The sequence below is a fragment of the Halichoerus grypus genome, chromosome 14 (genome assembly GCF_964656455.1).
Source record: "Halichoerus grypus chromosome 14, mHalGry1.hap1.1, whole genome shotgun sequence".
In the NCBI taxonomy this organism is placed as follows: Eukaryota; Metazoa; Chordata; class Mammalia; order Carnivora; family Phocidae; genus Halichoerus; species Halichoerus grypus.
The window spans coordinates 11,750,806-11,770,545 of NC_135725.1; the positions used below are offsets into that span (position 1 = coordinate 11,750,806).

The 19,740-nt window shown below is 44.5% G+C and overlaps 1 protein-coding gene and 1 long non-coding RNA gene across 9 annotated transcripts in view; one reads left to right on the forward strand and one right to left on the reverse strand.

Moving 5' to 3' along the window:
• TJP2 (tight junction protein 2) overlaps positions 1 to 2,732 on the forward strand; it is a 123,790-nt gene extending 121,058 nt beyond the window's left edge. For all 8 annotated transcript variants that reach the window (XM_078062125.1, XM_078062119.1, XM_078062122.1 and 5 more), the window contains 2 exons: positions 395 to 480; positions 1,693 to 2,732. In XM_078062125.1, the coding sequence (XP_077918251.1) occupies positions 395 to 480; positions 1,693 to 1,858 (252 nt within the window). In that variant the 3' untranslated portion in view covers positions 1,859 to 2,732. The remainder of the gene's footprint in view (positions 1 to 394; positions 481 to 1,692) is intronic.
• A 2,667-nt stretch (positions 2,733 to 5,399) lies between these two features.
• LOC118551832 (uncharacterized) overlaps positions 5,400 to 19,740 on the reverse strand; it is a 47,267-nt gene continuing 32,926 nt past the window's right edge. Inside the window, exon 3 of the long non-coding RNA XR_013443947.1 lies at positions 5,400 to 5,511. This is a non-coding gene — a long non-coding RNA (uncharacterized LOC118551832). The remainder of the gene's footprint in view (positions 5,512 to 19,740) is intronic.

The window sequence follows — 19,740 nt, forward strand, 5'->3', positions numbered from 1 at the left end:
TCTCCAATCCTCACCACCATCCATCTCCAGAACTTTTTCATCCCTCCTCACTGAACCTCCCCCCATTACCCCCTCCCCCATCCCTGGTAATCACCATACTACTGTCTGTCTTCATGAATTTGACTACTTAGGAACCCCAGTTAAATGGAATCATACAGTATTTGTCCTTGTTGTAGCATGTGGCAGAATTTCATTGCTTTTAAACATTTTTCTTATTTGACATGTAATACTAGGCAATCACATACAACCATAAAAACTAGAGAGTTGCTTCTGTTTTTCCTCCTCTATTTAAAATGGGATTGGAAAATGGGACCAGCAAGAAACCAGCAAGCCACCCAGCAATTATTCATTCTTTCCCTTTTGTTCTTTTTTTCTTCCCCTGTAATTACTACAGATTGAAATTGCTCAGAAGCATCCTGATATCTATGCAGTTCCAATCAAAACACACAAGCCAGACCCTGGCCTTTCCCAGCACACAAGGTAAGGGCTGCTCAGCAGTATTAGGTGTAAAAAGGGGGCCTGGACTCCTGAGAAAGAATTTCTTCACCTACTTTTCAGTGTAACAAGACAACATTTTTTTTCCTGGCCAACTATTTACCTTATTCAGTCCAAAAAAATTTTTTTAAAGATTGATTTATTTCAGAGAGAGAGAGAGAGAGAGCACAAGCAAGAGGGGCAGAGGGAGAGGGAGAGAGAATCTCAAGCAAACTCCACAGTGAGCACTGTGCCAGACACAGGGCTCGATCCCAGGACCCTGAGATCACGACCTGAGATGAAACCAAGAGTCGGACGCTTAACCAACTGCACCACTCAGACGCCCCCTTATTCAGTCAAATTTAATTGTAAAGATTATAGAGCCAAAATTTCATAGTAAGTAAAACCGACAAAGTGTAATCACTGACATTTCAAATTAGTCCCCTTTGACACACTGAAGCACAGATATGCTAAACTGTATTGGGATAGCACATGAGCAAAATTCCTGGGTTTAGATACTAATTGTGGCTCTTATTCAATATATTCTGGCTCTTAGTCAAGCTCCTTAATTCCTTTGCATCACATAGCAAAGTCAGGCCACTTGTGCTGAACTGCAGTCTGAAGAGAAGGTGACAATCAATTGACCAGTGTTGGTAAGATGCTTTATATTTAAAATGCTACATAAACATTAGGAATTATGGCAGTGTCTTCCTGTCGAGGTTTTAATACTGGATTGTCCTGCTTCCAAGAATAGAAAAAAACAAGTCACATTTTCTTGTGGCCAATGTGACTGGAAGCTAGAGTTTAGTTTTATAGCAGTAGAAAACTAGAGGCAAATTTCTTCTTTAACAATTGAACCGTGGTACAGCCAACCAGGTGGCCCCTAGTTGACTGAAACTAGAAGAGAAGTCACTCTGCTGGATGAGCTTGTAGCCAAAGACACAGGTGGGGAAGGCACCGTCGGTCCAATCGGGGAATTCTTAGGTCAGGGAGCACAGGGCTGGCTTCCTCACTCACTGCCCACGTGGGCACTGGCCTTAACCTGTTACTCCCTGACGATGAACCTGCAGCGGGGCCAAAAGTGTCCCTGGTCTGTCAGCAGAGTGTGGCGTGTGTCTCAGAGGTTTGCAATCAGTCCTGGGCACATGGCCGCACTTCCACGGGGCAGTCAGAAGCCCTGGATGAGCTGTGATGCATTTAACACTCTCACTTTGTTAGTTCCAGGCCACCTGAGCCCCAGAAAGGTCCTTCCAGACTCTACCAGGATCCCAGAGGAAGTTATGGCAGTGATGCTGAAGAGGAAGAATACCGCCAGCAGCTGTCAGAACACTCAAAGCGAGGTTATTACGGCCAGCCTTCCCGGTACCGGGACACAGAATTATAGAGGACTGCGAACCGACTCTTCTGTCTCTCCGCGGCCACCGCTTCAGAGCAATGCTCCCACTGAGCCACGGGATGGTTCTTTCTAGTGAAAATACACTGTGGAGATGTGGGACCTGAACTCCCGTCTCCTCAAGGGGAGCCCAGGGGTCAGCCAATGGAAATTAAGAACTGAAGGCTCTGTGGAACTGGGTCTCGGGAGTTTATGGCCTTTTGCTCAGAATTAAGAAAAACACTACAGTCTGATACTGTTACCTGTTTCAGTGGACCAAATTCTGTATTAATTCATTTGCATATTTTTAACATGTATATTAAGAAGTGATAACTATTTTCCCTCATCAATATCTGCCTTAGAGGACTGTTTCAGTGAGAGACAGAATGTGGAAAAGGAATTAAAATACTGTCAGACTCAAACTAAATTCAAAGAAATATTACAATTCTAAGTGCCTTTGATGAGAAGTGTCTTAAATTTTCTTCCTCTGAAGCTTTATGCAAAGCCATAATGGACTAAAACATTTTTTTTTTTCCATGTGCTAGTGTTTTTTTTATTGTTATGTTAATCCCCAGGACTAAAACATTTTGACTAAAGTTTTTTACCAGCTTACGAGCTATGGTTTTCTCTGCACTGTGTCATCTTTTCAAGGCATTTGTCTTTGTAATATTTTCCATAAAATCTGACTGTATATATAGTAGCTATACTTGGTAGTTCAGTTACCAGTGCTAAATAGCTTGAAGACCAAGGAATTGGTATAGAAATTTTTTGTTCCTTTAAAACCATGTGCTCCACAAAAGCAGATACTTCAAAAAACCGTATTTCCAAAAGTGTGTGTATTGACAACAGTTTTATAATTTAATAAAAAGGATACTGCAATCAATAATTTGCTTTGTGGTAGATTTCTACACTCGTTTCTATTTCTGAAAGCAACTTTTATTTCAATTAGTGATCATGAAATGAGAACACACTCCTTGCTGAACATGAAAATGGAGACCCATGTGGAAAAGAAAATGAAACTTACCCAGCATCTCATCCTTCAGATAATTTTAGTGCATTTCCTCAGAGTACATATTTGTGGATGTCTGTATGTGTTATAATTAGGGGTATACCGTATTTGCAGTTCTGTTTTCTACTTTCTCCTTTTTTTTTTTTTTTTTTAAGGATTTTATTCATTCATTTGAGAGAGGGTGAGCACAGTGGGGGGGTGGCTTGGGGTGAGGGGTTGGGGAGGGACAAGCAGACTCCCTGCTGAGCACGGAGCCCCATGTGGGCTTATCCTCATGACCCTGAGATCACGACCTGAGCCAAAATCAAGAGTCAGATGCTGGGCGCCTGGCTGGCTCAGTTGGTTAAGCGACTGCCTTCCGCTCAGGTCATGATCCTGGAGTCCCAGGATCCGAGTCCCGCATCCGGCTCCCCGCTCAGCAGGGAGTCTGCTTCTCCCTCGGACCCTCCCCCCCTCATGTGATCTCTCTCTCTCGTTCTCTCTCTCTCTCAAAAAAAAAAAAAGATGCTTAACCAACTGAGCCACCGAGGCGCCCGTTTTCTACTGTTTCTATTTAACATTCTATCATGAACGTTTCTCACAGATAGTTAAAACTCAGGTATGCATCATTGCTAGTTAACTGCAAAATAGTATATCCTGTGACTTCATTACTAGACAATTCTGCTATCTTTAGTAGTTTGGATTGTTTCCAGTTTTTTGTCTCTTTTACATGCGATGTACCTCTGTGTATAATCCATTTCCGTACATCAATGATCAGCATTTTAATCCTTTTCTGCAGGTAGCTTCTCAGAAGTGCAATTACTGAGCAAAAGCATAAGGAACATTTTTAAGGCTCTTAATATCTACTGCCAAATTGCTTCCTAGAAAAGTTGCATCAATTTATACTCCCACATTCACTCTTTAAAGGTTGTTTAGATGTTTAGAAGTTAGATGATATTTAGAAGTTAAACAAGACGGCCTAGGAATTTAGGCTTGTATGAATCAAAAATACACTGAATTTAGGAAAGAAGAAGAGTCTTGGTTTCCATTAAGAGTCTTTCATAATATGAACTGCCACAAAGGTGTTTAGCTTTGAGTTAGAAATTCAGCTTACTCAAAACAGAGTTGTATTATAAATATGTCCTCGATTGTGTCTCTATCAATCTTGGTGCTAAAATTTATAAACCATTTAGTGCAGTACCATGAATTTCTGAGCAGTCCTGAAGACACTGACTCAAATCTGTGTATTTGGTAAATAAAAGTCACCTTTTGTGGATGGAAGAAGATACACTGGTTATATGATGACTTAGTTTGCTTGTGTCCTTTAACTACCTGAATGAGCCTTTGGAAAGGAGGCTTTTCATCAGGAGCTGGGCTGTCATCTGGCTCTAGCACTTTTTTTGTGGTACATTAAGTGGTGCAGACCAGCAGGACCTCTGTTCCCCATAAGGTCCCACAGTATGCCCGACGGACCACTAGTGCCTGCCCCACCCATTTATTATTTCATTAATACTCTGTTCTGGAAAGGATTTAAGGCTGCCTATGATATATGTGGGTTGTAATTAAAAAAAAAAGGGCACTAGGCAAATGAGGAAAGAAGGGAGAAGGATGTCAGAATAGGAAAGACAAAGCCACGAGTGAGGGTAGTGTTCACTACACATTGTCTGGGCTCCTCTGTTTTCCAGAGGCCCGTGTAGGGCACAAGATGACTGCTACCTGATTTGATTCAAAATGTCCATAAGGAGGTGGGGAAATTGTTCTGGAATTCTCCCCCTACTCCCACTCTTTTTATTCTGTGGGGCTTTACACTGTGTCCTGCACCCACGTCCACTTGCTTGCAAGGATGACTTTGGAGGTCTGTTTCTTAAAGATTTTATGTATGTATGTATGTATGTATGTATGTATAAAGGTTGTATGTATGTATGTTTGTATGTTTAAAGGTTTTATCTGTGTATTTGACAGAGAGACAGCGAGAGAGGGAACACAGGCAGGGGGAGTGGGAGAGGGAGAAGCAGGCTTTCCGCTGAGCAGGGAGCCGGACGCAGGGCTCCATCCCAGGACCCTGCGATCATGACCTGAGCCGAGGGCAGACGCTTAACGACTGAGCGACCCAGGCGCCCCTAAAGATTTTATTTTTAAAATAATCTCTACACCCAACGTGGAGCTTGAACCCACAACCCCGAGATCAAGAGTCATATGCTCCACCGACTGAGCCAGCCAGGCCCCCGCCAGAGGTGTTTCTTACCGTGTTCTTTCATGTAAGCCAGTAGCACAATTCCAAGAGCCCTTTAGTAAAAATTCTGGAGAAGGCACCCAGAAAGTGCGGGGGAGAAACACCACCCTGGAGCCTGGTCTAATCCAGACATCAATTCTAGAGTATCTGGGGCCAATGCCTCCCAAATAGCCATATGACAGGCATAAAGCCGCAAGAAAAATACATCCCCACCTTTCTGGAAAATCCATTTTACTCAAAGACGGGGGGAAGGGGGGTGTTTAAAACATAGGGCAGATCATGCAGCACAATGCAAACCTCACACGAACTAGTGGAATAAAACATGGCACTTACCTGAACCACTGCATCCTCAGCAGGTGCGCGGCCTCCGGCCTCCACGCCCGACCGGAGCCTTCCGGCGTCCTCCACACGGAGGTCCGGCCTCACAAGCAGCGTGCTCAGTGTCTGCCAGTCAGAACAGTGCTTCCTAACTCCCCGTCCGTTCCCGAGCTTCCTGGTTCTGTCAACCACGATTTTGCTCCAGGGACAGCAGAAATGGGAGCGAGGGGGCTCGGGGGAGGTCTGAATTCGGGTAGCAGCACCAGCACCAGGCCTTGAGTATAAAATGCGCGGGAAGTCCAAGGTAAGTCCTCAATGGGAGGCCAGAGCTCAACCCCATCAAGAAATGCCGTCGAACAGTGTAAAACCCGTGCCTCCTAGTTTTCCCACTCCAGCGGCAGGGACGCCAAGCCACCTGTTCACCCAACTGGCCTCGGGTTTTGAGGGCTACTCCGTGCGTGTGCGTGTGCGTGCGTACGCATGCGTCCGTGCGTGTGCACGCGCACATGCGCGCGTGCGCTCATCGCACGTCTTCGCCTCTCTCCCTCAAGCAAGGGACTGCGTGCAGAGAGAGGCTGCTGAAAGGCTGGAGCGCCTGGCGGAGCAAGGCGCCAGGGCACAGAAAACCGCGCAGCATGTGTCAGGATGATGAATGGGCTGTGAATCTACTGAGGCCTCCAAGATGAGCGATGTTTCCTGTATAGTGTTTTCGGATGGGCTGGGGGAGACATTAGAAGAACTAGAGCATTGTCCTTTAGGCAGAATGGGGAGGGGAAAGCCTAAGTACCTGTATCAGCAGGGTTCTCTAGAGAAACAGAACCAACAGGATGGGGCGCCTGGGTCGCTCAGTCAGTTAAGCGTCTGCCTTCTGCTCAGGTCATGATCCTGGGATCGAGCCCCCTGTCGGGCTTCCTATTCAGTGGAGAGCCTGCTTCTCCTTCTCCCTCTGCCTGCCGCTCTGCCTACTTGTGCTCTCTGTGTATGTATGTATGTATGTATGTATGTATGTATGTATGTATAAATAAATAAATAAATAAATAAATAAATAAATAAATATCTTTAAAAAAAGGATGTGTATATTTATTTATTTTAAGGAATTGGCTCATAGGATGAGTACCTCCAAAATCTGCAGAGTAGGCAGAGGTAGATAGCGATCTCCTGCAGAGGCAGCCCTTAGAGGTTGTAAGCTCAGGTTCTGGAATCAAAGCAGTTTTACATCACGTTTTGTCAGTTACTAGCATAGAACCTTGGCCAAGTTACTCAACTGTTTAAGCCTCGTTCTTTTCATGTATAAAGTAAGGACAGAGAACGGCAACACTATGTCATATTTGTGTGGGGAGCACTTAAATAGGTTGGTGTGCATAAAATGTTTGCAGTAGTAGTTGGCACAAAATAAATGCTCAATAAAAGTAGCTAGTAGCATTATCCCTATCAATGGTTTCACCATACCAGTTTAGAAACATGAGTGATGTCTTTGATTTTCTTACTCTTCCTCCAAATGATGACCTACTTTATTCAACTTAAGAACTATTTTTAATTTGTCCCTCCGTCCCTTTTCCCACAGCCACTACCCTAGTTCAGATGGTTGTAAACTTTCTAATCCTCTCTCCAGCTAAACAGAATCGTCCTTCTAAAATAGATCCGAGAATGTCTCCTGCTGCTTAAAAAAAGTGAAGACTTCCCCTTGCCTACAACAAAGTTTAATTCTTTTATTTTTTATTGAGATACAGTTGACATATAACATTGTGTAAGTTTAAGGTATGCAACGTGTTGACTTGATACATTTATATATTGCATTATGATTACCACCTTAGTGTTAGCTAACACCTCTATCATGTTATGTAATTACCGTTTCTTTTTTGTGGTGAGAACAAGTAAGACCTAGTCTCTTAGCAATAAAGTTCAATTCTTTATCATAGCATTCAAGGTGGAAGACTGCATCATCTAATTCTTCATGCCCTCTCTTTATTTATGTCCTTTGCCATATGACTTTACAGTTCCTTCCACTAAAGGGTTGGAATGTATTTCCCCACCACTTGCCTTCGGATTGACCGTGTGTTTTTCTCTCTTGCATCTCTGCTATCCTATGAGAGGAAACTCCTCAGGCTAGCAGCTGTTCTCTGAGCAGGGTGAGAGGGAGCAGAAACATTCTAGCTGAGTCCAGCCTACATCGGCAGAAGTATAAGAAATAATAAACAAGCATTGTTTTAAACCGCTGAGTTTTGGGGTGGTTTGTTATGTAATAGTAGACCCCCAAATCCTTTTTCAGGTAACTTTCTCCTGCAAAGCCCATGTATCTTCCAATTTCATAGGAGGACTTGTTCCCAACTATGATAATGTGATTTATAAGAAATATATAGTTGGTCATTCAGATAGCCAAAATATATTTTTCATGTTGGTCTCTGTCCACAGTTCCTGGTTCACAGCCCCCCAAACCCTTGGAACTTCCTAAGTGTTAAGAGTGATAAAGGAATTTTCTGTTATATTAACGAGGTGACTTTTAGTCCCCACCCATGGATGAGGGCTGGTTGCCAGGATAACCAACCATGTGATTAGAGCATTGGAACCTTAGGTGCCCACCCCCCCGAGTTGAACCAGCCAATGAACAATGACTTAGTCAATCATGACTATGCATTGGAACCTCCATAAAAACCCAAGAGGGCTGGGTTCAGAGAGCTTCCTGATTGGTGATCACGTGGAGATGCAGGGAGAGTGGCACCCAGGAGAGGGCATGAAAATTCCACAAAATTACCCCCTACCTTGCCCTATGTATCTGGCTGTTGATTTGCATCCTTTATCATATTCTTTAATAAACTGGTAACATAAGTTAAGTGTTTCCCTGAGTTCTGTGAGCTGTTCTAGGACATTAAAGGAACCTGAGGAGGGGATGGTTGGAACCTCCAATCTGTAGCCAGTAGATCAGAAGCACAAGTAACAGCCTGGGGCTTGTGACTGGCATCTGAAGTGAGTGGAGTGACTGAGTCTTTAACCTGTGGAATCTGATGCTATCTCTGGGTGGACAATGTCAGAAATGAGTTGAATTCTGCAACACCCAAGTGGTAGTTGAGGATTGCTTGGTGTTGTGTGTTGAGGAGCTTCCCCTGATCCCCACCCCACACACACTGGAATTGGGTCGGGGAACCAAAGAAAGTTGGTATCAGTTGACCAATACATTTCTTGAATTCTCTGCTGTTTCTTCAGCTGAGAATACGCTTCCCTTTTCTTCACCATCTTTCAAAATCCTACTCATCCTTCTAGGTCCAGCTAGTATGTCACATTTTCTGTCAGGCCTTCTCTGATACCTCTGTTACCTCTGATAACACCAATTCCTTCAATAATCTCCCATAGTCCTTTATCTATATTCTCTGATACTCTAGTTATCAAAGTACACCTATGCTTCCCACTCACCTCTAAGCTTCTTCAAGGGGAGTATGTGTGGGACTGACTCATCTTTGTATCCTCTTCAGTGCCCTGCATATATTCCAGAAATGTTTGTTGGAAAAATGGAATGAATAAATGAGGGAGGAATAAATTAAAATGTGATGTCTGTCTTCTGCAAAAGCATATCAGTGACCTAATGATTTGCTGACATTGGACCCAGTTTAAACTTCAATTCTGATACCACTGATATAAACTGGAGAACATTAGTAAAACAAGTCAAGAAAAACTGCTAAGAATTTAGTTTGGCTAGGAAAAGACAAACTCAAAGTATAATTTTCAAGAGGATGAAATTATGATTCTCATGCAAATATAAAATGAATACATGTCAAAGGTTTTATTCAGTATATTACTTAATGAAGGAAACAGTAAGGTATTCATACTGGCTTAAAGAGCATTTGAGGGGGCGCCTGGGTGGCTCAGTCGGTTAAGCAACTGCCTTCAGCTCAGGTCATGATCCCAGGGTGCTGGGATCAAGCCCCGCATCGGGCTCCCTGCTCGGCGGGAAGCCTGCTTCTCCCTCTCCCATTCCCCCTGCTTGTGTTCCCTTTCTCGCTGTCTCTCTCTCTCTCTCTCTCTGTCAATTAAATAAATAAATAAAATCTTTAAAAAAAAAAAGAGCATTTGAGGGGGGCACCTTGGTGGCTCAGTCGTTAAGCATCTGTCTTCGGCTCAGGTCATGATCCCGGGGTCCTGGGATTGAGCCCCACACCAGGCTCCCTGCTCAGGGGGAAGCCTGCTTCTCCCTCTCCCACTCCCCCTGCTTGTGTTCCCTCTCTTGCTGTGTCTCTCTCTGTCAAATAAATAAAAAATCTTAAAAAAAATAAATAAATAAAGAGCAGGGGCGCCTGGGTGCCTCGGTTGGTTAAGCGACTGCTTTCGGCTCACGTCATGATCCTGGAGTCTCAGGATCAAGTCCCGCATCAGGCTCCCTGCTCGGCGGGGAGTCTGCTTCTCCCTCTGACCCTTCCCCCTCTCATGTGCTCTCTCTCTCTCTCGTTCTCACTCTCTCAAATAAATAAATAAAATCTTTAAAAAAAAAAATAAAGAGCATTTGAGGAGCTAGGTACACATAAGCAATTAACTGAGGAATATTACAATAAGAATTCTGTTATGTAAAAAACTGGTTAATATTCTATAGAACAGTAAATTATTACTTTTGTAGATATCTTTTTCACCAGACAGAAATGATTTGTACCTCTACCAGATAAAAATTTACACAATAACATGTAATTTCACTAAGTCTGGGAACTTTGGTAAATAGTTTTAGCACTAATTAGTCACTGTGTGAATTACGCTTAATAGTCACACCAATTATTTTGTAGATCATTAAAAAGATTAATTCCTGAAATTTGGATTATCACAGGAATTTTGGCAAGCTAAGTCAATTAAAAGTATTTATTGAGTGTGTCTGTGTGCAGATAAACAAAAGTACTATGTTCTGAATATGATCCATTTTCTGACTTTCAGAAGTTTACACTATAAATTATTGGTGTAGGAATTTCCTGAATGGATAGTCAGATTGGTTCTTTGAAACAGCCCTGCATGGTGGGAGTGGCAGTTATAGCTCTGCTAATTTTATAAGTAATCCATAACTTCATTATGTAACTTGCTCAGAATCCGTCAGCTATTAAATCACACATACAGTTTGGATTCAAAACAAGGATTTCTGTTTCTCAGTCCAGTCTTCCTGTTTCTTCTAGAGGCCCCTTTCATAGGATGTCTTGAAATAGTTTTTTTTTTAAGATTTTATTTATTTATTTGACAGAAAGAGACACAGCGAGAGAGGGAACACAAGCAGGGGGAGCGGGAGAGGGAGAAGCAGGCCCCCTGTGGAGCAGGGAGCCCAATGCGGGGCTTGATCCCAGGACCCCGGGATCATGACCCAAGCCGAAGGCAGACGCTTAATGACTGAGCCACCCAGGCGCCCCTTGAAATAGTTGGTGGATCATGTTGTATGGCTTTCAGTTTACAATTTTTTTAAGAAAGATTTTATTTATTCATTTACTTGAGAGGGAAAGAGAGAAAATGAGCAGGAGGGAGAGGGAGAGAGAATCTGAAGCAGACTCCAGGCTGAGTGCAAAGGCCCATGTTGGACTCAATCCCACGACCTCGACATCATGACCTGAGCCGAAACCAGGAGTTGGATGCTTAACTGACTGAGCCACCCAGGCGCCCTTCAATTTACAAAAAATAAATAAATAAGTAAATAAAATAGTACTTTAGAGCTGGGCCTGCATATTGTGAGAACCCACAGAACTCACCTAGTTCACAAACTTCTTTGGCCTACACGGGGCAATGAAATTTTCTTAAATTTAAACATCAGCAGATTTTACGCACAAGTCCACATTTGGGATATTTCTTTACAAAATGGCAGATTTGGCAGTTCTGGGCTCACGTCTGTGCATGACCGCAGGCCGGAGCTGGGTGTCCGCTGCCCCGTACAGAGAGCACCCACCTTACTCATCTGGCCTTCGTTATGGCGGAGTGCACTGAGTTTGCAAGCCCAGCTCACCTCTTCCCTGCATCCCCCCCCCCCCCCAAGCAGTGTGCAGCATCCAGGCATCTGCACGGGAAGCCAGGGTCCTGAACACGAAGAAGGAACTCTGCAGCCCCTTTGGGCTGGTTTGCCACTTACTTGACATGACAGACCAGAGGTTTCACGTGGTTCTCAAGGGAACTAATGAGTATACCTCTTCAAGTCCTGTTTTCTGTGGCTATTACTGTTGGAATGGGTTGGAACAAGAACAAGAGATCTGGGGAAGGCTGGCAGATATATTTGTGTTGCTTAGACCTTGAAATTCTGCTGAAAAGGACCAAATGGGATTTCGGAGGGATGGCTGGCTACCTTTGTTAGTAAGGTGACTGCAGAGTTCATATTTGTGGACGTGGTCTGGGGAAATGCATTCTGAAAAATTCTCTGAAGAAACAGAACTTTGTCTAGTACATTCCAGGGGATTAGATAATAGTTTTAGGCCCAGCTGCTGGACTTGTGCTGTGCCTGTATTCTTCTTCAGGCCTAAATTAATTAACATTTCATAAATTAGTCATTACTTATCCATCCATAGACATGCAGGTGACAGAGAAGAGAGGAAGCCAATGCTACACTCTTCTGCTTTTGGACTAACTGGGCTCAAAGGGGGTCACATGGAAGAACAGTAGTGCTCATTCTGTGGGATGGGAACAGGAGGCCGTGCTTTCTCCCCACCCATAACTTTGTTGTTTGCTGCACAGATAATTGTGCTAAGAGAGGAAAAGTGTCCTAGGAGAGGGAGCCCGAGAGCCTGGGCTAGAGCCAGTCACCCCCGTCCTCAGTTCAGACATCTGGCTGCACTTAGTCACTGGTCCTGTGACCCAGGCTATGTTGCCCGAGGCTCAGTCTCCTCTACAAAAATGGGATAGCAGTAGTTCTGCTCACAAGTGTGACTGTGAGAAATGAAGAATCAGTGTAAGTGACTGGCCCGATGTAAAGCACTACACAAATATGAGCCAAACCTACCACCAATATATGTTGGCTTCCTTTCCTTGTGTGTATGTGTGTGTGTGTGTTAAAGATTTTATTTATTTATTTGAGTGAGAGAGAGCACAAGTGGGGGGCGGGGAAAAGCAGACTCCCTGCTGAACAGGGCACCCGATGTGGGGCTCGATCCCAGGACCCTGGGATCATGACTTGAGTCGAAGGCAGACGCTTAACCAACTGAGCCACCCAGGCGCCCCCTCCCCCCCATTAACCATTTTAAAGTGTACAACTCAGGGGCCCTTGGTACATTTGCAGTGTTGGGCAAACATCACCTCTATCTAGTCCCACGACATTTTCATCACCCCACATGGAAACCCTGTTTCCATTAAGCAGTTACTCTCCATGCACTCCTCCCCTAGCCCCTGGCCACCCCTAGTCCGCTTTCTCTACAGAGTGGCGTATTCTGGATGTTTCATATAAATGGAATCCTACACTATGTGACCTTTTGTGTCTGGCTTCTTTCACGTAGCATAATACCTCGGAGGCTCAAAAACCATTATTTTGATTATCACTACCTTTTGAAGTCCTCTGGCTAACGTTCCAGAATTATGAGGATCCTTTTTGAGAGTGAAGAGAAGATATTAAAACCCAAAACAAATAATGGTTAAAACGCCTTCTAGGACAAATAGAGCTTCCTTCTTTGCATGTTTAGGTGCCAGATATTTTGGGGTAAGTGGGAGACAAAGCTGCAGGTCACTGCAACCTCATAGTGACACAAGTGACAGGGCTGGGTGTGTCTCCCGTGCTTGTGGGTCATCCCTCACCCATAGCTGCTGCTGATGAGGCTGAGGGCAAACACCCACGTTTAAGAACTAGAATGCTGCAGAGCAGCCTGAACCCTGTCCGAACAGACTTCTCCACATGCCTGGACCTCAGGCAGGTGCTGAACATGGAGTTGATAGGCAGAGGGTCAACAGGCCGTGTGTCAGCCCCGGAGAAGAGGCGAGAAATTCAGAGAACAGCCCAAAGCCCTTGCCTATGGGGAAGGTCTATTTAAGACTATCATCAACAACCAGACAAACCAGTCATAGGCCCTTCCTGTAATATGCACTTAATTGAGCGCCTTGTCTCTAGGGCCTCAAAAATGAACAGGGGCCTGTGGTGGCTCAGTGGGTTAGGCTTCTGACTTTTGATCTCAGCTCTCAGGTCTTGGTGTCAGGGTTGTGAGTTTGAGCCCCGAATTGGGCTCCATGCTGGGAGTGGAGCCTACTTAAAAAAAAAAGCGGGGGGGGGGGGCGCCTGGGTAGCTCAGTCAGTTGAGCGTTGGACTCTTAATTTCAGCTCAGGTCATAATCTCAGGGTTGTGAGATCGAGCCCCGAGTCAGGTTCACACTGAATGTGGAGCCTGCTTGAGATTTTCTCTATCCTTCTCCCTTTGCTCCTTCCTGCTCATGCTCACACTTGTTCTCTCTCTTTCTAGAAAGAAAGGACGAAAGGAAGAGAAAAAAATGAACAAAATGAGGTAAGTTCCTAGTGATCTCTGTGTCATGAGAAACAAGTGAGTAAATCCATATAAAGGGGTTAGACCAGTCTTTGATACGTAGTACTCAATAGGAGGCAGCTGTTATTATTATTGCTATCATAGTGCCTTGTTTGATATATATTTTTTAAAGATTTTATTTATTTATTTGACAGAGAGAGAAAGACAGCTAGAGAGGGAACACAAGCAGGGCAGAGGGAGAGGAAGAAGCAGAGTCCCCGCTGAGCAGGAAGTGATGCGGAACTCGATCCCAGGACCCTGGGATCATGACCTGAGCCGAAGGCAGACGCTCAATGACTGAGCCACCCAGGTGACCCTTTTTGATATTTTCTGATTATTAATTATAGTAGTAATAGTAGCTGTAGTGGTAGTAAGATGGATGGATGGATAGATGGATGGATGGACGGACGGATGGATGGATGGATGGATGGATACAGCTGCAGTCCTTTGGGGATTCTGCCAGTTACTGCGTAGATTGAATCCAATTGTGCGTTCTTGAAATGGAGGGATAACTACAGGTGAGTTCAGGGACCTACCAGGGCCACCATGAGATGGACCTAATGCCCATTGATTATCTGACCTCCATAAGTCCTCTAACTGGTGGGCAACAGTGGTATTTTGGGTCACAAGAATGTAGAATCAATTCAAATCAGTAATTCAGTTTAAACAAATGATCAGTAATCCTCCAAAACTCTGATTATTTCTTCTTTTTCCAATCCATGGTCATCTGCTAAATCGCCTCAGGTCCCTTAGAGGAAGGCTGGGAGGTTTAAATTTCTAGTGGTGTAGCAAGTGCTTTCCTCAATGGGCCCAGCCGCCTCCTCATCCAAGGAGTGTTGGGTGTGTGAACTGCTCACAACTGGAAACTGAGAGACTGTGCCTTTCCATTATGATTATTCACGTCCTTTACCAAAACAAAAGCTTTTGGCTTATACAAATCAAGAAGATTTTTGAAGGCTAGCCATCTATATAAGTTCTGAGGACACTATGATCAACTAGCCCATGCCAAAGACCTCTGCAGGTCAGACTGATGATTACGGATCCCCTCTGCTGCCCATTACTTTAGCCATGCCTACCACGTCTTTGAGAATCAAGTGTAGCCACTTGGCCTCTACTACCTTGGGATCCTATCATTTCCCTCTCTGAGAAGCCCACCAACAAGGAAAGAACCAGAAATTGCAGCTAAACTTTCTAACTTCTGTGAATGTCTGAAGGCTCAGATCTAGATGTCTGGATATTAAAATCATACAAAAGTGTAGCTTAATACCTTCAATCTATTCTTTTAAAAACATTCTTTCATATCAATAAAGAAAGCTGAAAGCCCAATAGAAAAATGGGCAAAGGATAAACTTTCTTTAAAAAGAAATGCACTGGGGTGCCTGGGTGGCCCAGTCGGTTAAGCAACTGCCTTTGGCTCAGGTCCTGATCCTGGGGTCCTGGGATCGAGCCTCACGTCCAGCTCCCTGCTCAGCAGGGAGCCTGCTTCTCCCTCTCCCTCTGCCTGCCACTCTGACTACTTGTGCTCTCTATCTCTCTGTCAAATAAATAAATAAAATCTTTAAAAAAAAACAATGCACCTAACTAATGAATATATGAAAAAATATTTAGCTCCATTAATAATGACATGAAAATAAGAAAACAAAGAGATACTGGTTTTCCTCTGTGGGGCAGGCTGTGGAGCCTTAGAGTCTTACGTTTTGTAGTGGGAGTATAAATTGGTACAGACTGTCTGCCAGACAACATAGCAGTATACATCAAAACCCTTTTGGCTTGGATCCACAGTTCCGCTTCAAGAATTTATACTAAGGAAAAATGTATGAAGATGTCACAGAGCTGTTTTTATGTGTGAAGACTTGGAAATAACCTAAATATCCAACAGTAAGAACTTGGTGTAAATAAATGATGGTATATAGATGAAATATTCAGACATTCTGTCATTCATTAAAAAGCACTTATTGAGTACCTACTTTTTTTTTTTTTAAAGATTTTATTTATTTGACACACAGAGAGAGAGAGAGGCAGAGAGAGAGAGGGAGAAGCAGGCTCCCCACTGAGCAAGGAGCCTGATGCAGGACTCCATCCCAGGACCCTGGGATCATGACCTGAGCCGGAGGCAGCCACTTAAACGACTGAGCCACCCAGGTGTCCCTGAGCACCTACTTTATAAGAATTCTGGGTTAAGTATCTGCCTTTGGCTCAGTCATGATCTCAGGGTCCTGGGATGGAGCCCCACATGGGCTCCCTGCTCAGCGGGGGTCTGCTTCTCCCTCTCCCTCTGCCCCTCCCCCCCCCGCTCATGTGCTCTCTCTCACCCTCTCTCAAATAAATAAATAAAATCTTTAAAAAAAAAATCAAAAGGGAGTGTAATCGAGAGTGATGGGGGAGGGGGCTACTTTAGATTAAGTAGGTCAAGAAAAGCCTGACTGAGATGACATGTAAGTGAAGATGTAAATGGCAAGAAGGACATTAGACAGCATTATTATGTAGGTCTGTATTTCTTGACATGAAAAGATATTATAAGCCCTGTTTTCCCATAAAACCCTAAGTGTGGGGGTGGGATGGAGGGCGCTGTATGCCAGAAAGACGTGTGAAGGTATGGATATTGATTAGAATACTTCCCCCACTGCTAGTAACTGCAAACTTGACTCAAAGCTGATTGAACAATAAAGTAAGTTATTGATTCCTGCAGCTGAAAAGGCAGGCTTTCCGGGGGCTCAGTAATATCCCGGAGGACCTGGTTTCTTTCTGTCTCTCTCTTTCCTGCATTCCATGGAGTTGTTTCTTTTCTCATGATCCCAAGAGAGCTGCCAACAGTCCCTGGGTTACGTGTTTCCTCATTAAAGTCCAGTAGGACCTAGAGAGCCTCTTTGTTTCAATGCCGCAGAAAAAGACATGAACTGCACTCTCGCTGGACTGGCTTGGGTCACATGACCACTCCTGAACCAAATTCCTTGACCAGGGGGATGGGCTTTAATGGTTAGCTGAAATCATTAGAGACCCAGCCATGGAGCTGACATCCAAGCAATCCCTACACCACCAGGCTGAGAACCAGGGGGAGAGAATATGTCCCAGAAGTTTGGGAAAAATTTTCCTAGAGGAAGGGGGAAAAGTTCTGGGTGGCAAATACCAGCTGTGTACTGGAAAACACCAAAAAATGAAAGTGTATCACTGAGCTTTGGATAATGGAATTACTAGTGATTTTTCACCTTCTTTTTTTTATACTTTACTGTCTGAATTTTTTACAGTGAGAAGACATTAATTTTTATAACTACAAGACAACAAAACTATTTCCCTTTTTTTTAATCTTGCAAAATGAATAAAAGACAATAAATGGATAAAACTTTTGTTTTTTTTTTTTTGGCCAGTGTGTAATAGCTCCCTACTTTGAATTTGCTTCTCCTTCCCTAAAGCATTATTTTTGCAACAAACGGGCTATTCCAACTTTTTCCCTAGGTAAAAAGGAAGGTGCTGTTACAGAGAGGTCCTTGGATCCTCAGTGTTCAGAATCTCCCTCCTACCGGCCCTGTTTCACTTAACAATTTAACAATGCCTGCCGTCTAGCTCTTCCCGGCTTCAAACGTGCTATTCTGGGCCACTGTAATTACTCAGCCAGTTGAGAGTTCTCTTTGGCGACAACTGAGATACTGCAAACTAAGAATAGGAACCTGACTGATGAAGGACGGTGACAGTGATGGGGCCACGAGGAAATCTGCTCCCCACCAGGCTTCTGTAACAGACCTAACACTCAGTTTTGTTCTTCGCTCCTGAGTCTACCGCTGGTCTGCAATTTTGCTGTCCACGTGTTTCTTGAAATCTTGTCAGCTGCATATTCACCCAAATAATATGGGCTGGAGAGGCGTATTCAGGGTCCCAGAGAACATTCCTTCTCAGCTGGGCTTCCGGCCGGGAGCCCTGGGTCTATGTTTGCTAGACAATTCTCTCTTGTACACTTGGAGACTTTTTCCCCAGAGGCTTTTGATTTGAGGCCAAAAGGATATTTTTTTTTTTGCATTTTCCGAGAGCTTCTGAGAGAAACCAATGAAACTCTCTGACTTCATTGCACAGAGTACCCGCTCTTGTAAAGTGGCAGAGGATTTTGCAGCTAGAGTGTGGGCCCCACCTTCGCCCAGCTCTGTAGACTTGAGCAGTTTAATATTATAACCAGTGTTTGGGGCCTCCGCTGGAGGCCTTGGAGGCTGGCGGCTGGACTCTCCTGAGAGCTCACTCACACACATCTAGCGGCTGATGCTGGCTGTTGTCTGGAGTTTCAGCTCTTCTCCTTCTGCTTTCCCACGTGGCTTCTCGGAGAGTTGGTGCGGACTTCCTCACAGCATGGTGGCTGAGTTCCCAAGGCTCACACTCCAGAAGAGGGATCCAGGAGGAAATGACTTCTCCTCTGACCTAGCCTCACAAGTCGGCAATCATTATTTCTACCACATTCTATTCACTGAAGCAGTCATCAGTCCCGGTCAAGTTCAGAGAGAGACTCAATAGAATCTGCCTTTGGATGAAGAGATGCCAGGTTCTGGAAGAATGGGAGACTGGAAATTTTGCTGTGATGGCTTTGGGAAAATACAATCAGACACAGTTGCACATAGGTCTCTAAATGAGTATACCAAGGTACTTCCAAGACTCTGGATAATTATACTTTTTTTTTTTTTTTTTTTTTAATTTAGGGAGAGAGGGCGGGGAGGGGCAGAGGGAGAGAGAGAGAGAATCTTAAGCAGACTCCACGCCCAGTGAAGTGCCGGACCCAGAGCTCAATCTCATGACCCTGAGATAGTGACCTGAGCTGAAATCAAGAGTCAGACACTTAACTGAGCCGCCCAGTCGCCCCTGGATAATTATATTTTAAAATAGAGAAAGGTGATGGTGTTGGAAAGGAGCATGGCTGGCTGCAGCGCCACAAAGATAGATGCTTGTTTGGTCTGGTTTCCCTGAGCAATCCCTGAGAGAAAGTCCAAGAAACAAGAAAGCCATAGGAAGGAGCCTAGGTCAAAAACCGTTACCTGGTTGCTCGAAATACCCTGCCCCACTATAGAGACCTTAAGTTTAAACAGTTGAATCTCCTGACAAACTTAAAGGATGGAATTCTGTGAAGGCAGAGACCAAGTCTGCCCTGTTCACATGTGTGGGCAAAGGGACCATGGACAGGGCTGGGTTATTGGCAAAGACCTGAGACTAAAGATTGGTCCCGAGTTGACCAGTAGGTTCCATTCTGCATGTCCTAGGTGAGGGCTGCAGTGTCAGCTCATTGGCATCCAAAGGTACCACAGGGTTGCACATTTCTGAGGCGCTCTATGAAAAAGACCCTCAAGCTTTGTGTGCGCTTTTTGGCCCACTTCTCTTTTCATGCCCATTTCCAAAGGAAGGGGCCTGCAAGTTGCAGGCGACACCATTAGAAATTCAGTCCCTGCTGAGAGTGAACAGGATCAAGTGCATTGATTCACATACCCTGAGTGGATTTATTGAGTGATTTTTAAGCCCCGGATGTTGGATATGGGTAAGATGGTGTCTTAGTGACTTCATAGCCTAAAGCGTGCTCTACAGTGTGACAGGGAAATGCTAACTAAAGGACGGAAGGATGAAAGAGAGGAGCAGGGTCGAGGAGACATGGCCTGAAGAGGAGAGAGGGAAGGACCCTGAGGCGGGAGCTTCTGCTCCCTTCCTTTTACTGTGACTTCCGGGCTACCCCTTAGCCAAGGGTTCACACGGAGGTAGCCTCTGGGTTCCCCACACAGTGACTCTCAAGTAGCAGCCTAACAGTAGATGAGAGTTGATGGATCCATCAACAAGCATATCATCCTCTCTATTCCCACTGAAGCCATGGTGGCTGGAGGTAGAAAATCGCAGGGCCGAGGAACAGAGTCTCCGATTGCCCAGGGCTGTTGGCGTAGTCTGTAGCATTCCTCAGACG